The following is a 21,199-nucleotide window of genomic DNA, read 5'->3' as shown; positions in this document are numbered from 1 at the left end:
CTCAGGGTGGTCCAGGGGGTCTCTTAATTGGCCATCTCTTACTTTAGTCTCATGAGGTACCAAGTTCAGTTTCTCATGTGTTTGTGTGACGTGACATAACGTCTCCACCGTTTAATCATCTCTTTCCTTAGCATCAGTTTGAGGCTTAACTGGGATAGTCCTTACTTTGTCCACCTCAGTGGCTGGCCTGGTGTAGATGCTCAGTAAATGCTATCTGCTAGTATCAGAAGTCCATCCAGCTGTGCTTGGATACAAGCAGCAACACTTTTTGTTGAACTTTCCTGACTGAATTGTTATCTAAGGACAAGGTAACTTTTCTTCTGATTAAACATTTATAATCCATTGTAGGCTGAGGACCATTACACAGAGCTGTGAGCATTTTCACCTCCTATGCGCTAATTTACATATAAACATGGAAAGAGGAGCTTCGACTCCTGTTAGTTGGCTCTCGATTTGTCATTCATCTCATTCGGAGGCTTCTGAAATAATCAATGGGATAGTCATCTGTACTCTGACCAAGCTAGGGTTTTGGTTTTGGAGGTCATGAATACAATGTGACAATTTTAAGATAGGCATATGTGTTTCAAATTCACATCTGCAGATGCTGGCTTGAGTATTTCAAGTTACCCAGAAAGACTTACACATGACAAGCAGGCGCTTCGTGTCAGTGGTGTGTGCATGTTTTGAGTAAACGCCATGATGGTAATGAAAGATTTGTAAGCCTGTGATGCTTGATTCGGCTAAGTAAAGACATGTGTAGAGAATTGTCCTTTGAGTTAGAAAGTTGATTTCTAATCTGTGCTCTTGGTCCTGGCAGATCCTGTGTTAGAGTCAAGAGCTCATTTTCGAACAAACATTTGCCTGTGATTTAATATGGATTTTTAAAAGTTACTTTATTTTTATGTAAGTTTGTGTTTTGACTGCATGAACCTCTGTGTGAGGGTATTGGATCCCCAGGAACAGCAGTTACAGACAGTTGTGAGCTGCCATGTGGGTGCTGGGAATTGAACCCGGGTCCTGGAAGAGCAGCCAGTGCTCTTCACCCCTGAGCCACCTCTCCAGTCCCCTTAATTTGGATTTTTATGGCAAAAATCCTATGTCTGTAAAACTTAAAAATATGTCTTACAATTGTCCTTTTGGTTTTGCTTTTTTGTGCTTTTTGAGGGTCTCATGTAGCCCAGGCTGGACTTGAACTCTTGTTCTTCCTGCCTCAGCCTCCAGAGTGCTGGTTTTATAAGCATTTGCTATAATCCCCTGATTTGTTGGATTAAAATTTTGCCCATGTGCCTGCCTCTTAGTCATTACTTTCTTCTTAATTCCTCTTCATTTAATAGAATTTAATTCATAGTTCACACTGGCTCCTGAAATATTTGAACACAGATAATTTTTTGGCAAACGGTCATTTAGGCATAAAGTCTTTTTGTAATTGTATTACAAAACTTCAGACCAGCTGTTTTGGTTAGGGTTTCTATTGCTGTGAAGAGACATCATGACCACGACAACTCTTATAAAGGAAAACATTTAACTGCAGTGGCTTACATAGTTCAGAGGTTTAGGCCATTATCAATGTGGCAACAAGCATGGTGGCATGCAGGCAGACATGGTGCTGGAGAAGGAGCTGAGAGTTTTATGTCTTGATCCAGGGGCAGCAGGAGACTATGTGCTACACTGGGTATAGCCTGAGAGTGTGAGACCTCAAAGCTGGCACCCAAAGTGACACTTCCTTCAACAAGGCCACATCTCCTATTAGTGCCACTCCCTATGGTCCAAGCATTCAAACACATGAGTCTGTCTGTGGTGGCTATACCTATTCAAACCACCACACCAGCTAATAATTGGATATAGGCCATGTTTTAAAAACTGTATTCTGTGGTTTCCATCAAAAAAGATACATAATCTCTTCTGTAATGAACCTGTCACTTAGTTGATTGGTGACTAGTTCTGTTTAAAATAGTTAAAAACTGCTGGGCAGTGGTGATGCACACCTTTAATCCCAGCATTCGGGAGGCAGAGTCAGGCCTCTGTGAGTTTGAGGCCAACCTGGCCTGCAGCCAAGGCTATACAGAAAAACCCTGTCTCTAAAAACTAATAAGGAAAAATAACAACAACAACAACAACAAAAAGCTGAGCCAGATGTGGTGTTGCATGCCTTTAATCCCAGCACTCTGCCTAGTCTACAGAGCGAGTTCCAGGACACCCAGGGCTGTTAAACACAGAAGCCCTGCTTTTCATTTTTTAAAAAAGGGTAAGAATCAATTACTGAGTTTTCACCAAAACTACTAAAATATAAAAATCTTATTTTCTATCCTTTGTCATTTGATATGGTAAGGAAAGAAAATGCCATTAAATCATACGTGAATTTCACAAGTCTCAGTTCTTTTGACCCTGCATTCCACATTTCTTCTTTAGCTTCTGAGGGGGTATGTATGCCTGAGTAAGTTTTAATACATTTTCTTTTTTTGTTTGTTTGTTTTTTGAGACAGGGTTTCTCTGTGTAGCTTTGGAGCCTATCTTGGCACTCTCTCTGGAGACCAGGCTGGCCTCGAACTAACAGAGATCCGCCTGCCTCTGCCTCCCGAGTACTGGGATTAAAGGCGTGTGCCACCAGCGCCCGGCAATACATTTTCTTAATTCTTAGACTTTCTATTTACATACTTGTATCTATAGAAACCCCTATTGTCAATTTTGGCACTAGGGATGAGGAAGGCTAAAACCCCAGCAGTTCATGCCTCTTTCCAGACTTTTCTAAGCAGGTTTCTTTTATATTACAGACCTCAGTCAGTGACAACACTCCCACCTTACAGGTGTGATAGGATCTTGTCTTTTTCCACACTGGGAAAACCTAAGCTGGTTTTAGCTAAGATTTTTGCAGACTGAACACTTTGAACTCAGCTTATGCCAATAGCAGGAGCAGCTAGAGTCTGAGAGGACCCCCCCCCCCCACCTTCCTCAGCTGCTTGTCATCATTCTGCCCCTGGATAGGTCAGTGATGGGTTCCAAGCCACCTGGCTGGTCTCCCTGGGCTAATTTGTGCAGTATAGGTGTTGAACTAGTTGTTGACCCCAACCCCCCTCCACACACACAATTCTATTCTGTAATTCCCTTCTGTATTCATTGAGCAGGCATTATTTTTTTCTTTTTTTTCTTTGAATTACAAACAAGATTGAATTACATGACAATCCCAGTTCCCTTCTCCCTCCCTTCCTCCCCTACCACCCCCTCCAACTAAAAACCCTACCTATCACATATCCTTTCTTCTAATCTACACCTGACTCAACCTTTCGAGCAGGCATTATTTTGAGAGTTTTTTTTTTTTTCTTTTTTCTATTTTCATGTGTATATACCTGAATACATGATTGCATGTGTGTGGGCCCACATGTGTGGAAATGCATGTGTGTGCTTGTGCATGTGATTGGGTGTGCACCTGGAGACTGGAAGTTGATGTCAGAATCATCCTAGATTACCCTTCCACCATATTCACGGAAAGCAGGATCTCTCAGTCAAGCCCAGAGCTTGCTGCTGTGGTCAGTCTCAATAGCCTGCTTGATCCTGGGGATCCCCTGTCTCCACTTCTCAAGGCTGGAATTGCAGTAGAGCCACTATACCCATGTAGTCTGAATTTCCAGTTCAAGTAATTGTAAGGCCAGCTGTTTAACCACTAAGCCACCTCTCTAGCCCAAGAGTCTTGCTTTAGTACAAGTAGAATTTAGTATTATTATTAACATCCTTTTAAGTAATACTGAAATTCAAATGTGATTGTTTTTGAAGTACTAGAAGTTTAGGAAAGGCATCTTGCCTGATGTGTGGTCAGGAAAGAAAGCAGCACACAGGCATTGTGGTGGCTAGAGTTTTAAAAGTTGGGCATGTAGCTAGCTAGTGTATGATTGTATTTCAGTAGGGAAAAGATTATGCTGACAGGTTTGGTAGGTACCCCTTGGAATCTTTACCACTTTACCTGTGTGTGATGAGAGCATGGAAGACTTTTTCATTGTTCTTAAATCCCCTGTGTTTTCAAATGGGAAACAAGCACAGCTTACAAGGGGGAAAAATGCAACAGACTGATTAAGCTTCTTAGAAATTGCCTGGAGTCTTCCACCCCAGGGCAATGGCTCTGCTTCACCGGGGTGCCAGGCTGATGATGTGAAGGCCCTTGGCATTAGGTATAGAAGAGGGGATCTGAGTTGAATCATGAGAACTCTGGGGAAGCCGGATACCAGGTCTCTCAGCAAGGGCATCTGCTACAGAATGTGGTGATTCTGTCTATGATGATCCAACACGATTCTGTGACGATCAAGCAGGATTCTGGCTCAAAACTTAGGACAGCTTTTGAAGGTTTACTATGCAATATTGGGTGTTGCAGCTTCTCAGTCATCAGTGGCTACATTGACACCATCAGACAAAAATCAAAGAAGGTTGTCCCCCCCCCCCATTAGTTTAGGGATTTGGAGATTTAGCAGGGTTGTGGGTATCTCTCAGAAAACTGTTTTGTCTTTGAGAATGTTAGCTGTCCCCCTTATTGCCCCAACATGCTACCTTGTATTATAGATTCTGAGTTATTTAACAGTTTGCTTGTGAAATGACTCCCCTGGGGATTCACACCCGCATGGAAGTTCCTTTTCCCTAGTGACCTTGCCCTCTTGGTCTCTTCTAAAAACAAACACACTCCAAAGTATTTAACAGGGTTTTCTTTCTCATCATCTTTAATGCTGAAAACTGGAAGAATTGATGTGAGAGCACTTAGTGGTTTCTGTAAAATGTCATAGGAGTAAGACAGGAGTGAGGAAACAAACAAAACAAAACAAAAACCCCAAATCAACAACAACAACACCACCAAGCTAATGAATGACACAAAAATTTACACTGTATCCAACCGTCCTAGCAGTGTCCAGGAGTTTCATTCCCGAGAGGGGTGGGTTTTTGTTGCTGCACCTACATCCCTGGGTAACATATTTCCCGAGCCATAATCAACTTAAGTGTCTTATTTGAGGTTTTGAGGACATTCTTAACACGAGTGGATTTGGTGCCTCTAGGCATACTCTGCAGAGTCTGCTAAGACGAAATTGAAAATAAAGGTTGAAAACTTAAACTGCTCTCCTTTCCCCAACTCTCTAGACTGTACAACCTACTTGAATCCAGTTGGGAAGCACATGATTGCTGATGCCCAGAACATCACAATCAGCCAGTATGCTTGCCATGACCAAGTGGCAGTCACCATTCTTTGGTCCCCAGGGGCCCTTGGTAAGTGGTAACAGTCATATTCTCTGTGGGGAATGGGTGGTGTGGCCTCCAAGCAAGTAGGTGTGGATGACAGTGAAGCAGAGAGTGGAGTGGACACTGGTGCACTTTGCACTTTGTTGTACCCTCCTGCTGTGTGCACACACACACCTTGTAGCAGTGCCCCATGGCCTGTGTTTTGTTTCCTTGTTTTAGAAAATTGTGAGTTTGAAAGATAATGTGATTGGTGATGTTTTTACTTTTAGACAAGGTTTTTACTTTGTAGCCAAGTGTTTTAGCCTTAGTCAGAGGCTGGAAGTGCCTGTGGCCTGTCCAGGGGCATTGGCTTTGGTTTCCACCATAAGGATCTCTGTTCTCTGTGGTCACAATGACATGCGGGTCCACTTTCAGCACATTTTATTATCCTCCCCCCAGGAGAATCCTTGTTTTTATAAAAAAGCATGAAATTGGTGAGTTTTAAAGTTGGAGACCAGGTTGGTTATTTTGTTTTTGTTTTTTTAAGTCAGGGTTTCTCTGTGTAATAGTTCTGACTGCCTTGGAACTCACTATGTAGATCTGTAGACTAGGCTAGCTTTGAACTCCCAGAGATCCACCTGTCTCTGCCTCCCAAGTGCTGGGATTAAAGGTGTGTGCTATCACTGCTGAGCTACTGTTTTTTGTTTTTTTGTTTTTGTTTTTTTTTTGGGGGGGGTTGGTCTCAAAAGGCAGGCTTCCATGAGATCTATATAGTAGGTCCTACAGAGATGTTGTATCATGCCATCACGTCTGAATCTCTTGTTTATGGATCCACTGTCACCCCACAGGAAGCTTTGTGATTGAAAAATGCCAGGCACCGTAAAATTCCCAGCTTCTACAATATGAGGCTCTAATTGTGGCTTCTCTGCCAGAGCCACCATGAAATATGTGCTCTTCATCAAATAATTACAGAATTGGAGGACCTACTCAAAAGAGAAAAAGATTTCTGTGACCTTTGCCATCAATAATTTCCCCACCTGGTTAATTGCATCCTGTGTAATTACTTTTGCCCTGGGAGGGGAAGGGTTGAAAATGTCTGCTTGTCTGCTGTTCAGAAAGCATGTGAAATCGATATCTCCACAATCGAGGCCAGCTTTGGGGAACTCCAGCTGCACTTGGGCCACTCCAGTCTCCATGGGATACAGAGCCACAGTGCTGGCTCCTGTGGCCATCAGATCTTAATCCTTTTGAAAGCATCTAGTCAGATGTGCAGTGGGAGGAAGCTCAGGTGGAGGCTGGGCCGGCGCCTTTCAGCAGCACTGTGGGCATCTTGGGGCCTCTGAGGTCTGTATGCAGAGCACACACTGGGCAGCCATTGGATATCTGCATTTCAGGCATGATTAGAGTAAGAATGCCAATTCCCTAAAATATTTAGTCTCAAGCCTAGGAATCGTCTTGGGTGCAGACATCCACTTTGTTGGGAATTTTGTTAGTTCCCAGTGTTTCACTTTCAAGAAAGTATATAGCTAAAACTTGAGATAAAAACAAAATTTGGAGGCATTCACTGGGATTATTGTCAGTTCAGTGTGCCTGAAATTATTCATTCCCCTGGAGACTTTGTGGTTACTTTGGACTTGATCCTAAATATTGAACCCAAGTGCTACAAAAGCAGTAGATCTTCGTCTCAGTGGCCAAGCAGGCTAGAGATGTATTAGGTACCATGATAGCGACCACTCCTGCTGTCCCAGAGGAATGAAGAAAGGTTGTATGTTCTTCTGTTCTGTGGATTCACTGGCAGAATAGGATGTCCTTTAGCTTTGATGCATAGCTGGAGAGGATGTGACCTTAGAAGAGGGAAAATGTGTTCAGAAGTAATTAGGTCTGCATTTCATAAAGACCCCTGCTTTGCTTAGGCATTGAATTCCTAAAAGGATTTCGAGTAATACTGGAGGAGCTGAAGTCAGAGGGAAGACAGTGCCAACAACTGATTCTAAAGGACCCGAAACAGCTCAACAGTAGCTTCAAAAGAACGGTAAGTCACACTCAGGGAATGTGCTCCTGAAGACACCATTGTTCCGGGGGTCTGAAAGGTCTATTGAAAGTCTGAAATTGGAGAAGGGGGTGGGGGTGGGAGGACTATGGGGTCCACAGCTCAGCCAAGGTGGGCAAGAATGGGAGGCAGCAGCTGAGCCTGCCACACACACTGGAAAGCTCTTCAGCAGGCCTCTTCAGCTGTGGTAAACACACCTCTCTGGTTACACTGAAGCAGTTACAGCTCTCCCAGGTGTCTGTGCTCTGAAGAGTACTGTGGGCTCACCCTTCTTCACTCTATCCAGCTCCAAGGCTCAGTATTAAGGTGTCATGGCTTTCTTGTCTAAGAACAGGCAGCACTGTCCATCTTTAGCATCAGGGCTCCAAACCCAAGCTGAGTCTGTCAAGTTGACCTGACTTTCTGCTTTCCTGGGATTTGCTTGGCTCTGCAATTGTGTCTAAGTGATAGTGTGGAGTGCTGGTCTTTTGTAGGTGGGAGTGGGGGTGGACAATTCCTCCACACTACATTTGTCTTTGTTCCCTTTTAGGGAATGGAATCTCAGCCTTTCCTGAATATGAAATTTGAAACGGATTACTTTGTAAAGATTGTCCCTTTCCCTTCCATTAAAAATGAAAGCAATTACCATCCTTTCTTCTTCAGAACCCGGGGTAAGTATGGTCTTTCTTGCCTGGCTCCCAAAGGAGTCATTTATACTTCTGTTGATCTCTCCACAGATGTGTTTACAAACACACCAGATACTGATAAGCAGGGTGAGAAGCAAATTCACATAAAAAAAAAAAAAAGACATGGTTTCTCTACACTCCAATTTGCCCTGAAATTTAACAGGTAGCCCAGATTAGACTAAGCCTCATGTCATTCTTCCTGTCTCCACCTCATGAATGCTAGGATTACAGGCATGAGCCACTATACCAGCTCAGAAATGTATTTTCAAGAATAAAGGCTAGCTGGGCAGTGGTGGCACACGCCTTTAATCCCAGCACTCAGGAGGCAGAGGTAGGTGGATCTCTGTGAGTTCTAGACCAGCCTGGTCTGCAAGAGCTAGTTCCAGGACAGCCTCCAAAGCCACAGAGAAACACAAACAAACAAACAAACAAACAAAAAAGAATAAAGGCTGGAGAGTTGGCTCAGTACTTAAGAGCACAGGCTGTTCTTCCAGAGGATCTGGGTTTGATTCCCAGCACCTCTTTGGCAGCTCACAACATCTGTAATTCTAGTTGCAGGAATCCAGTGCCCTCTTCTGACCTCCGTGAACACCAGGCACACAAATGGTACACAGACATATCTACAGGCAAAACACCCATACACATAAGATAATAAAAAGGAAATAAGTAAATAAAGGTTAGCAGGCTTCAGCTATAGCCCAGTGGTAGAGTGCTTGCCTGGCATGTGCTGGGTTAGCAGTTATTTGCTAGACATAGTGGCACATGCCTGTAATCTCAGCACTCAGGAGAGAAGCAAGAAGATCACTGCAAATTTGATCTGTGTAGATAGGACACAGCAAAATCCTATCCTAATATAAAGACAAATACACCAATAAGCCTGGCTGTGGTGGCACATGCCTTTGATCCCAGTACTCGGGAGGCAGAGGCAGGCGGATCTCAGTGAGTTTGAGGCCAGCCTGGTGTACAAAGAAGTGAGTTCCAGGACAACAGGGCTGTTACATAGAGAAAACCTATCTCAAAAAAAGCCAAGAAAAAGGAAAGAAAGGAAGAAAAGCACATCAAGAAAATTTAGGCTAGGCCAAATTAGAGATACTTCTCTCTTCTTTGTTTTGGATCAGGCATGATGGTTTATTTACATAGTTGTTTGTTTATTTATTTATGGCGACAAGGTCCTACTCTGTAGCCTTGATTCTAGAACCTAGTTATATAGTTAAGGCTGGCCTCAAACTTGACAGTACTACTGCCCCTGCCTTCCAAGTGGGATTACAAGCACGTGCTGCCATGCCAGATGGCAGTTGATATTTTAAAACATTTGTTGTTATTATTATTAATTAATTATTATCTTTGTTGTTTGGTTCTTGAGATAGGGTTTCTCTGTGTAGCCCTAGCTGTCTTGGAACTCACTCCATAAACCAGGCTGGTCTTAAATTCACAGGGAGCCAACTTGTCTCTGCCTCCCAAGTCCTAGGATTAAAGGCATGTACCACCAGGCCTGGCTAAATTGTATTTATTTTGTGTGCATGTGTTTGGGGGCGGGGCGTGCCACAGAGTGTGTGTGTGTGTGTGTGTGTAGGCACCAGAGTAAGTGCGTGCGTGCGTGCGTGCGTGTGTGTGTGTGGACAACATGGTATGGTATGGAGGTCAGAGAATAACTTGAGGGACTTGGTCTTTTTCTTCTACCATGTGGCTCCAGGGAGATTCAAACACCAGGTAGGTCATCAGGCTTGGTGGCATATGCCTTTACTTGCTAAGCTGTCTCACTAGCCCAGCACTTGTCTTTTGATGACACAGTGATCACCATTAATGTATCTATGTATAAAAGCAATGTGATACTTGTTGGCAGGTGTGATTTTGTAATTTGGTTATAGAGTACTTGCCTAGCTTGCACAAGGCCCTCTGATCTCTGGCATTCAAAAAAAAAAAAAAAAAAAAAAAAGAGGTTGGAAGTGATTTAAAAACAAACAAACAAAAACACAGCCTGGGAATAAAAAGTATAAGTCGAGAAGGAAAGGTAAAAAGATAAAATGTTCTAATATCACGAGGGTGGTCAGGATGAGATTAAAAGCCGTGTTTCAGGCAGGCAAGGTGGCACAGGAATCCACTTTCTGGCAACCCTGACCACTTGCATTCACTTCACAGGATCCACATGAGAAAAGAGAGAACCAACTCCCCAAAGTTGTCCTCTGGTGTTCTGACCTCCACATGTGGGCTGTGGCGTGCATATGCCCCACATATAAAATAAACAAATGCAATTTGAAAAATGCACACCCGAGACCACTTTTTCTAGAAAATTTCACTGAATTAACGTTAAAGTTTCTTCAATCTCTATTCTAAATGCTTTCTAAATATTAATGCAGTCTACCTCTGTTATAATCCTATAAAGAAAACAGCCCCACCCATACACTAAATAGATGTGTGCTGACACACAGAGTGGGCAAAGGGCTGTGCTGGGAGCTGGGAACTGAGAGCTGAGCACTAGAAGCCCAGTTCTGAAGCCACACCAGCCATGCTGGTTTTCCAATCACCTTTCTCATATTCCGTGGTGGCTTTGCTTTCATCTTCCTGAATGGCTGCTTTTAAATTTGGTGGCCAGTCACCATGAGACCTTCAATGGCTTCCTCCTGCCTGCTGATCATATTTCTCATCTGGGGTTCTAGGTCTTGGTTACCATCTAGGATGGCCAGCTGCCTGTCCAGGTTGGCATCCTCTTTCCTTGAGACTGGTCTCTTTCTTTTACTTTTTTGAGTTTTTTGAGGCAGGGTTTCTCTGTGGCTTTGGAGGCTGTCCTGGAACTAGCTCTTGTAGACCAGGCTGGCCTTGAACTCACAGAGATCCACCTGCTTCTGCCTCCCGAGTGCTGGGATTAAAGGTGTGCACCACCAACGCCGGCTTTTGTCAAATTCTTAATGAGGTTGTTTTCTGTGCTGCCAAGTTATTTTGTTTGCCTTCTTTTCCCAATTAAAATGATATTCATTAGGTCAAGACCATGTGTGTGTCACATCTGTTCTTGCTTTCTACATAATGATCAGATATGTGTTTATGAAAAATTGTGCCTAAAAATTAGAATGCAGGTGAAGGTTGAAATAACATTTTAGTGGTTACCAGAACTACTCTAGAGTCCTCTTATGCAGCTTGAGAGATGGCTCAGAAGTTAAGAGTGCTGGCTGTTCTTCCAGAGGTCCTGAGTTCCCAGCAACCACATGGTGGCTCACAACCATCTATAATGATGTCTGATGCCTTCTGCTGGCCTGCAGGGTTACATGGAAGCAGAACACTATATACATAATAAATAAATCTTTAAAAAAAATAATAAAAAGAGCCCTCTTGTGTGTAGTCATCTCTGCAGTGGGGCATTCTGAGTGACAGAAGTGTGAATAGTTCCACTGCCTTTGGAGCCTTGAAGCTAAGTAATACTGGACAAGCTTTAAAAACCTCAGGGGCTTTACATAGCTTCCACATAGGTGGCATGAAATGCTGTCCATCGTTTCAATTTTTGTCAAGATACAACATAACTGTACTGAAAACTATTGTTGAGTTGATGTAATTTGTATCTTCGCCAGCATACCAGGCCCAGTATATATTTTGTTCAATTGTTATAGAAAGAAGACATTGAACTGTCCTAAAACTAACCATCTTTTTTTTTTTTTTAAACCTACTAGCCTGTGACCTGTTGTTACAACCTGACAACATGGCCTGTAAGCCCTGTAAGTACATTCTATTTTGTTGTCTCAAAGTGTTACCCCATAACGGTGCTGGGACAGCCTTTGGGTGCTTACTGGGTCCTTCCTCTCATAGTCTGGAAGCCTCGGAATCTGAATATCACTCAGCATGGTTCAGATGTGCAAGTGTCCTTCGACCACGCGCCACATAACTTCGGCTTCCGTGGCTTCTATCTTCACTATAAGCTCAAGCACGAAGGCCCCTTCAGGAGGAGGACTTGCAAGCAGGTAAGCGACTGTGAAAGGAACACATATGTTTCAAAGTGATAGTGGGTGGCTGGGGTAAGTGTCAGTCCCATGGTCAGTGGATGTTTAAGAATGTTTGCTGTTGGGTCTGTCTCTAGCCGACTTACCATTGCCCTTGGCATTTTGGCTCTTTTGGGGTGACACAGATCCAAGGGAATCAAAGCACAAGTGTTTCTAGTTTGTATTGTGTTTTAAGCATCTACCAGGTGCTATGTGGCAATCCCCGAGCTTTCTGCTCTTCAAATCCGGACTGCTCATCAAACAGCCGGCTTCCATTCATCCTTTATAGATGGAAAACCTGGGGTTCAGGGAGGTCATCTGACTTGCTGGAGGTCACATAGCTGGGAAGGAGAAAACACAGGACTTGAGCCAAGTCAGTAGCAGATCCATGGCCCTTGGTTTTTTGTTAGTTGTTTTTGTTTTTAAAATAAGTGTTCTCAAAACCAGTGGCAAGTCTCCTTCAGCTTCAGGAAGAGGCGTGGGGCCTTTTCTAAGACATGAACATTTGAATTGCTGTTTGCTTCTTTGTAGGACCAGAATACAGAGACGAGCAGCTGTCTCCTCCAAAATGTTTCTCCAGGGGGTTATGTCATTGAGGTATGTATAGCCATAGAATGCCCTGTTTGCTACATTGTGTCACTGAGGTATGTACTGCCAGGGAATGCCCTGTTGCAACGTCCACAGGGAAGCAGTTCCCATAGAATTTTGAGTCTTTTACTTGTTCATTCACTTTAAGACTGAGTTCCATGTACCCAGGATAGTCTCAAACTCCCTATAGAACAGAGGCTGACTCTGAAAACTAACTTTTCATGTCTGTTCCTCCCGGGATTACAGATGTTCACACCATGCTCCTGGCTGTGCAGCCCTGGGGATTTGAACTCAGGTTTTCAAACTTGCACAACAAATATTTTATTCATGGATCCATCTCCTCTGCTCCATCTTTTGATTTTATTTATTTATTATGTATACAACATTCTGCTTCCATGTATATCTGCACACCAGAAGAGGGCACCAGATCTCATAATGGGTGCTTGTGAGCCACCATGTGGCTGCTGGGAGTTGAACTCAGGACCTCTGGAAGAGCATCAGTGCTCTTAACCTCTGAGCCATCTCTCCAGCCCCTCCATCTTTTTTAAAAAAGGTTGACTTAAAGTGTTAAACTGCCGCCATTATTCTCCCTTTGTGCTCCCACTGCACGGGGATGGAAAAATGAGTGAAGTCACCAGTTTTCTACTCCCCTCCTAGATACAATTTATAGATGTGCTATCACTTAAACGATAGTAACACGGCACTCTCTCTGTTCTGCAGCTGGTGGATGACAACAACACAACTAGGAAAGTGGTACAGTATGCAGTAAGGCCAGGTAAGGCTCTTCGGCTTGGCTCTGATGCCACACCCTCCAGAGCAGGCTTCTGCTATTTTCTGTGCTCTGTACGTACTTCATGTACAGCACAGTCACCTCTTCTCAAATGAGTTTCCTTGTGCATTCATGTTGGTACCTTGAAGATCAAAGTGGGCAGGGCATCTGCCGCTGGAAGAAAAGTGGTGGGAAGGAGGACTTTCCTTAGGCAAAGTTCTTGCTCCCAGGCATTTGCTGTCCCAGCATATTCAGAACTATTGAATTCTTTCCTACAACCCTTTAAAAAGAATTTGAATCCTTTTATAATCACCACAGCAGGGCTAGAGTGAGGTGGTGTTGTTGGTGGGGGCCCTGGAACCTGTTAGTCAGCTTATGCTTAAAAACAGAAAGGGGAAAAACTTCTTTTACCCCTCTGTGAACCTGTTTTGCTGCTTAAGTTTAAAAGCTTTCTCTTTGAAATCTCCCAGTGCACTCTCCGTGGGCTGGACCCATCAGAGCTGTGGCCATCACGGTGCCTCTGGTTGTCATCTCGGCATTTGCAACGCTTTTCACTGTGATGTGCAGAAAGAAACAACACGGTAACTGTCTCTTTGTGCTGTGCCCTCTCCTCTCCACCCTCTAGTGTGTGGCAGGGTGCCAGCAAAGAAGGAGCCTGGGAAGCCCTGTTGTCTTGGGGTGTCTCAAACTTCCTTGCCAGTTCTTTGCCTACTGAAGTTCGCAGTTGGCTTTTAATCTCTAGCACCTGGCAATAGAGAGGCATCTAATTCAGTTCTCAAACTCAGGAAGTCTGAGTATGAGAATGGAGTCATATGGAGGGCTTCATCATTGATAAGTCAGTTATTTCACCTGAAAACTGTAGAGGAGCCATATCTTGGTCTAGGTGGGGTTACCCAGGTATAAACTTAAATAAAAGTCATGAAGATGTTCACTCAAGACTTGGCATGGTGGCGCTAGCTTGGTATCCCAGCTACTTGTGAGGCTAAGGCAGGAGGATCACTTCAATCCGGGAATTGGAGGCTAGCCTCAGTAATACCATGAGACCTTTTGTCAAAAAACAGAAAAGTAATTTTGTTTTGTTTAGGTATGCTTCACCTTTTAAAAATTATACTTAAACAATTCTCCTTCCCTCCATTAATGTTTTATTTGGTAGCTTTGGTTGCCAAAGCTGTCACTGGCACTTCACTGATATGAGTGGCTGCTGCAACATTTCTTGGCACATCCAAGGACAGTATCCGTTAATACCATTTTTTTTTTTTCACTTCCTGAGACTGCAGGAACTGACTGTCTCATTCACAGTGCAGCTTGAGGCTGGGGGAGTTGGGGGCCAGAGACTCCCTAGATAAGATGTCAACTGTTCCTTTTGGTAAATTTACTTTGGAGACTGGCTCTCGTGTAGCCTGGGCTGGCCTCCAGCTCGCTGTGTGGTTGGGATGATCCTGAGCTTCTGACCTTTTTGCCTCCACCTCTCAAGTGCTGGGATTTCTGTTGTGGGCCACTGTGCCCTAGCCTAGCTGCTCATTCCTGAAGATACCAAGACCCAGGTCATATGGAAAAAGACAAAGCTTTGTTTAGAGTTGTCAACCTTATCTTCTCTCCCAATTTAGAAAATATATATTCACATTTAGATGAAGAAAGCCCCGAGTCCTCCACATATGCTGCCGCTCTCCCCAGGGACAGGCTCCAGCCACGGCCCAAGGTCTTCCTCTGTTACTCCACTAAAGACGGCCAGAATCACATGAACGTGGTCCAGTGTTTTGCCTACTTCCTCCAGGATTTCTGTGGCTGTGAGGTGCGGAATCCAGTTTCTTCTTTTACCCTGGGCAGGATATAAGTTCCACATTCCTCTTCAATGCCTTCTCTCCAGGACTTTCTGGAAACCTACTTTTGCCCCATGCCTTACTTTCCAAACCAGAGTTAGTTAGCCTGAGTTTGTCCAATCTGTCACCAGCAGTAAATGTTTCATATAACACATTCTTGCTTGAAACCCTTGAGCGGCATCCACATGGTAGGACATTTTGCGAGTTCTGAAGAAAGAGTGTCCTGACATGGAACAGGTGACCAGAATGTGAGATTGTCACCTGACACCATGGGTGCACACCTGTAGGATCAAAACCTCAGTGGGGCATCGGGAGAGAAGGACAAAGAAGATAACTTTGAGGAGTTTGGGCAATTCTCTGAAGGAGTTCTGCTGAGATTGGGAATGGAGGGTGGGTCTGCCCCTGGAAGGGAACTTGGAGACCGGGAGGCCTGAGGTTGATTGGTATGATGTCATGGAAAGGGAAAAACCAGTGAGAAGGCAGTGACTAGAGAGAACCAGAAAGTAAAAGGAGAGGGCTCCAGAATTTACCAAGAGTTTGAATGTCTATGCTGGTTTCTTAGCTCTCTTCCTCTTCCTCCTGCTGTTCCTCCTCTGGCTTCTCCTCCTGTTCCTCCCCCCTCACCTCCACTTCCTCCTTTTTATTCTTCTTACGGAGATCCATGGCCTGTATCCCAAGTGCTGGGTTAAAGACTTGCATCCCATGCCTACCTTTCTTAGCTCTTCTTGAGGTAACTATTAACATGTAGCTTTTCTGTAGACAGTGATGCCTCATTTTTAGAGTGAAGTCTGAAACTATTGTGGAAGGCATACCCTGTCAGTCACAAAAGCAATTATCATGTGATGTTTTGCAGTTCCTTTACTTTGAACTACTAGTTGGCTCATTTCTTTGGTGAGAGTGCCCTCTGGTGTTAATAAGATGTATTTACAAGCTGATGGGATTTCCCTCCTGGTGGACAAAACCTTGAGCTTAGCAGGTGAACAGCTGCTGAAAATTGCTACCACTGTAGCCAGTGGCCTGACTTGTTCGGATAGTACAGGCAAAGTGGTGTATTTGTGCCCTGTTCATTTTTGTTTGTTTGTTTGTTTGTTTTTTTGTTTTTGGAGACAGGGTTTCTCTGTGTAGCTTTGGAGCCTATCTCTGGAGACCAGGCTGGTCTCGAACTCACAGAGATCTGCCTGCCTCTGCCTCCTGAGTGCTGGGATTAAAGGTATGCGCCACCAACGCCCGGCTGCCCTGTTCTTTTGTACATAGGTGAAATTGCACATAAAGTTTTTTTTTAAGATTTTATTTATTTGTTATGTATTCAACATTCTGCTTCCATGTATATCTGCACACCAGAAGAGGGTACCAGCTCTCATAACGGATGGTTGGGAGCCACCATGTGGGTGCTGGGAATTGAACTCAGGACCTCTGGAAGAGCAGTCAGTGCTCTTAACCTCTGAGCCATCTCTCCAGCCCCATAAAGTTTGTTTTTTAAATAGCTACAACATCATCCATAATGTTGACTTACCATAGCTGAGTTAGTTCAGGTTGTTAAACTTCTTAGTGCCAGGCTGGCTCATTTCTGATGATTTCCTGATTATCAGAATACCTCACATTATGATTGCTCAGTCAGAAATAGGAATATATATGTTTTTAAACACTTATGTTTTATTTATTACGATGAAATCAGACCTGTACAGAGTTTTACGGTTTTGTAAAATAGCGCACATGTGATTTAACAAAATACAGATCAGAAAATTAGTAGAACTGTTTATACAATATATAAACCTAGAGGCCATATATTTTAAAAGTACCCAGTTAGCTTGAATGTGCATAATGTTGGTGAAGTCCGAGATGATTCATTATTCTTTTCAACAGTTGGTAGATGTTGGGGCTTTCTTCCCTTGGGTACCACTTTAGAATGGGAGAATGAGATCCTTCCAGAATGCTCCTTCCTGTATAATCTATGGTTAGCTGTTAGGAAATAATTTTTGAGCTACAGGAGAAATGGTTCCAGTACAGTTGTCAAGGGATGCTGCTTACAGTATCAGGTGAAAGTAGTTTGAACAGTAAAACCCTTTGTGAGAATCAGACATACTTGATTTTTTTCCTTATCAGGGATTCCAGTACTGTCTTGGCCTCTTACCCCCAACCCTCATGGTTCACAGGCCTTGTAGAGCTATGACACTGTAGACCTCTGTGAAACCATTGAGAAAGACACTGAATCCAGACAGGGTTAACCAGTGAAAACCACACTAAGCAGCAGAACATTGGCTAATCCTGGGTCTGTGAACATGGCACAGAGCCCCTCTTTCTTAGTCACACTCTGCATGTGAGTCGCCTGTCATTGTCAGTTGCCCTGGCGCCAGGTCCAAGCCCTATTTTTCATTACACTCTAGGGTCACTCCCCACATCCTCTTCTCAGAGCCTTGTCCCCAGGATCTTTCTGCTACTTATGTCAGGAAGCCTCACTCATCACACACACCACCCTGAGCTCCTTCCTATTCTGTGCTCTCTGTCATACTGTAGGCTCCATGAGGACATTCTCAAGGTGTTTTAGACAAGTTGCTGAAAACCCTGGTCTCTGTCTCTTCACTTGTAGGGCAGCGATGCTAATGACCCAACGTGTTATCAAAGTAATGTCATGGATGGCAAGCACTTCAGGAAGTCTAGTGTGTGAATGCGGTTGCTAATCACAGAGCTTTGGGTGTTTCTCTGTGTGTGCACATATCCCTGATAATAGTGGCTAAGGGCAGATGATGGGACCTCACTCACTGTCACTCCAGTCTTCTCTCTGGGCATTGGTGTAATATAAGCAGCAAGGTGACCTGTCCTCTTTCCAGGTGGCTCTGGACCTATGGGAAGATGTCAGCCTCTGCAGGGAAGGTCAGAGGGAATGGGTCATTCAGAAGATCCACGAGTCCCAGTTCATCATCGTCGTGTGCTCCAAAGGCATGAAGTACTTTGTAGATAAGAAGAACTACAAACACAAAGGTGGCAGTGGTGGCCTGGGGCAAGGAGAGCTCTTCCTAGTGGCTGTGGCAGCCATTGCTGAGAAGCTCCGTCAGGCCAAGCAGAGTTCATCTGCAGCGCTGAGCAAGTTTATCGCCGTTTACTTTGATTACTCCTGTGAAGGAGATGTCCCCTGTGTCCTGGACCTGAGCACCAAATATAAGCTCATGGACAACCTTCCCGAACTGTGTTCCCATCTGCACTCAGGAGAACTCAGCCTGCAGGGGCTGGGTCAGCACCCGGGACATAGCAGCAGAAGGAACTACTTCCGGAGCAAGTCTGGCCGCTCCTTGTATGTTGCCATTTGCAACATGCACCAGTTTATTGACGAGGAGCCTGATTGGTTCGAGAAGCAGTTTATACCCTTCCATCCTCCCCCTGTGCGCTACCAGGAGCCAGTCCTGGAGAAGTTTGACTCAGGTTTGGTTTTAAATGATGTCATAAGCAAACCAGGGCGAGAGAGTGACTTCTGTCTAAAAGCCGAGGCTTCCGTACTTGGGGCCACTAGGCCAGCTGACTCATACTCATACCTGGAAAATCACCATGCAGGCCTGGACCAAGATACTGAGGCCCCACCCATCTGTGATAGTGGCCCTGCCTTGCACCCCCTGTTGCATGCAGTGAAAGCTGGCATTCCCTCGGATATGCCACGGGACTCAGGCATATATGATTCCTCTGTGCCCTCATCAGAGTTGTCTCTGCCTCTGATGGAAGGACTCTCCCCTGACCAAATGGAAACATCTTCCCTGACCGAGAGTGTATCTTCCTCCTCTGGTCTAGGTAAGATGCCTTGGAACTGGGCCCTCATTTTTCTATCTACCTACCTACCTACCTGTCTGTCTGTCTGTCAATCAATCAATCAATCAATCAGTCATTCATATATATATATATCATCTATATACCTATATATCATTTATTTATGTATTTATTGGTTTTGTTTTTGAGACAGGGTCTCACTGTGTATACTCTGCCTGTCCTGGAATTCACTATGTAAACCAGGCTGGCCCTGAACTCAACAGAGATCCACCTGCTTCTGAGTGCTGGGATTAAAGGCGTGTACCACTGTGCCTGTCTAGGGATTGGACTCTTTTTTTTTTTTTTTATAAGGATTTTATTTATTTATTTATTGTGTATACAACATTCTGATTCCATGTATATCTGCACACCAGAAGAGGGCACCAGGGCTCATAATGGATGGTTGGGAGCTACCATGTGGTTGCTGAGAATTGAACTCAGAACCTCTGGAAGAGCAGTCGGTGCTCTTAACCTCTGAGCCATCTCTCCAGCCCGGGATTGGACTCTTGATACAGTTCATACAGCCTTTGGCCACACTTTTGAAAGCCATCAAGGCATTTCTCCAATTTGGGTACCTTCCTGGATAGTGAAACCTGATAGGAAATAACATAACTCCTCTGATATTCTTGATTTATTCCAAGTAATGGTAATATTGAACTGCAGAAATGATGGTAAATTATAGTGAGCTGCTCAGACCAACCCCTCCACCATGTTATATATACTGTTGCACATGGTATTGCCTTTAAAGATTATGTTTATTTTCTGTGTATGTCTTTGCTGGGACCCATAGCATTTGCTACCTTTATCCTCCCACTGCCTTCAAAGCCCTGATATATATTGAACCTGAAGTTCATGAATGCAGTATTCTCCATCCTTGCTCTACACAGCACTCCAAGTAGGAGGGCTCTTCCCCAGAGAGCCTCAGGAGGAATCTACCACACCTGTAATTTTTTAGAGTCACACATGCAAAACTTTGGCCCTAAAGGAAGGTTGGTCTGAGCTGGTTCTGATGCCTGCTTCATTGATACAAAGTGCAAAAGTGAATCCCAGCCATGTTGTGGCATGGGGGTCTGGACCAGTGAAACACACTGACTGTGTGGCTCTGTCCTTTCTTCTCTCCTTAGGCGAGGAGGATCCCCCTGCCCTCCCTTCCAAGCTTCTCACCTCTGGGGTTTGCAAAGGAGAACATGGTTGCCACAGCTACACTGATGAACTCCAAGCGGTTGCCCCTTTGTAAAGACATGGAAGAATCTAAGCAACGCCACTTTAACTGCTGCTCACTCCAGTTCTCCAGCTCACCTCTGCGGTTGTGCAGCCTACTTGGAGCAGAGGGCTCACACGAGGATATCTGGAAGGAAATTCTGGCCAACACTCCATCCTTTCTGCTCTAGCCCTCTAACATATTTAGCAGAGTCTCCCACCTCCCAAAAGCATGTGGAGCTCTACAGGGCATGTCCGTTAGATCAGGTGGCAGCTAGCTACATGAGGTCAGTCCTTAGATCGGAGCCTGTTCCGGGAGCGAGAGAGAAAGCAGGTAAAGAGAAGAGGAAGCACCAGCACTGTTTGTTCTGACTTCACTGAGCTCTGCAAACTTTACCTATTCCTTTTCGGCTACTTGAATTCAAATGCTTTGTGGAAAAAGCACTTTGAACGTCGTTACAACTACACGTCAGGTACTGTCTGGGACCCAGATTGTGCTGCAAGAGACGTTTCCACCCATTGTTGATGTGGAACTTGTACTGTCCTGAGTGTTAAGTAAACTTTGAGTCAAAGGTCCGGTTAATGACTGAATGTCCATCCAGTCACTTTTTTCTGTGTAACAACTGTCTCTGTATTACTGGGAAACATGGCTGACCAGGATGGAGTCCCATGGAGCAGGCTGACCATCCTCTGTGAAGATGCCAGAACCTGGGCCATCTTCCCTGGGTTTAAGTAGCCATCATGTGGAGACCATAGCTGTCTGTTTAGTTTCCCTGAGTTGCATTTACCACTCTGTAGCTGGGGTGATGGTAGCTGGAAATAGAGGACTGATACTCAGCTGGGCAACATTGTTGGGAGCTGTGGTTTTCCTTCAGCTGGTGCTCTGTCCTGAATGTTAGAGGTCAGAATCTACTAAAATACAACAGTGTGTGGGAGGTGGTGGCCATTTAATCTGCTGATGTGGTTTTGACTAGTGACAAACCTCCTTTTCATAAAGCAGAAAGGAGGGGATTGTTACAAAAGTAAATCTTCTATTTTTATGAATGACTCTTGTACAGAAGTTCTTTTTCCAAAGGCAAAACATCTTTTCACATGCCGTTTGTTAGATGTATGTAATGATGCGTCTGTCTCCTCTGTGGAAACCCTCATCCTCTCGTCCT

General features: G+C 44.4%; 1 protein-coding gene across 1 annotated transcript in view; it reads left to right on the top strand.

The window, feature by feature from the left end:
- Positions 1-20,421, top strand: part of Il17rd (interleukin 17 receptor D) — a 58,495-nt gene extending 38,074 nt beyond the window's left edge. Inside the window, exons 3-13 of the mRNA XM_027389619.2 lie at positions 5,113-5,238; positions 7,104-7,222; positions 7,770-7,890; positions 11,565-11,609; positions 11,701-11,852; positions 12,402-12,467; positions 13,179-13,233; positions 13,698-13,808; positions 14,835-15,019; positions 17,876-18,824; positions 19,964-20,421. Coding sequence (XP_027245420.1) covers positions 5,113-5,238; positions 7,104-7,222; positions 7,770-7,890; positions 11,565-11,609; positions 11,701-11,852; positions 12,402-12,467; positions 13,179-13,233; positions 13,698-13,808; positions 14,835-15,019; positions 17,876-18,824; positions 19,964-20,076 — 2,042 coding nt within the window. The 3' untranslated portion in view covers positions 20,077-20,421. The remainder of the gene's footprint in view (positions 1-5,112; positions 5,239-7,103; positions 7,223-7,769; positions 7,891-11,564; positions 11,610-11,700; positions 11,853-12,401; positions 12,468-13,178; positions 13,234-13,697; positions 13,809-14,834; positions 15,020-17,875; positions 18,825-19,963) is intronic.
- The last annotated feature ends 778 nt before the right edge of the window (positions 20,422-21,199 follow it).

This window comes from Cricetulus griseus (assembly GCF_003668045.3).
Source record: "Cricetulus griseus strain 17A/GY chromosome 1 unlocalized genomic scaffold, alternate assembly CriGri-PICRH-1.0 chr1_1, whole genome shotgun sequence".
NCBI lineage: Eukaryota > Metazoa > Chordata > Mammalia > Rodentia > Cricetidae > Cricetulus > Cricetulus griseus.
The sequence above is the reverse complement of the archived record's forward strand: the minus strand, read 5'-3'. Positions and strand labels throughout refer to the sequence as shown.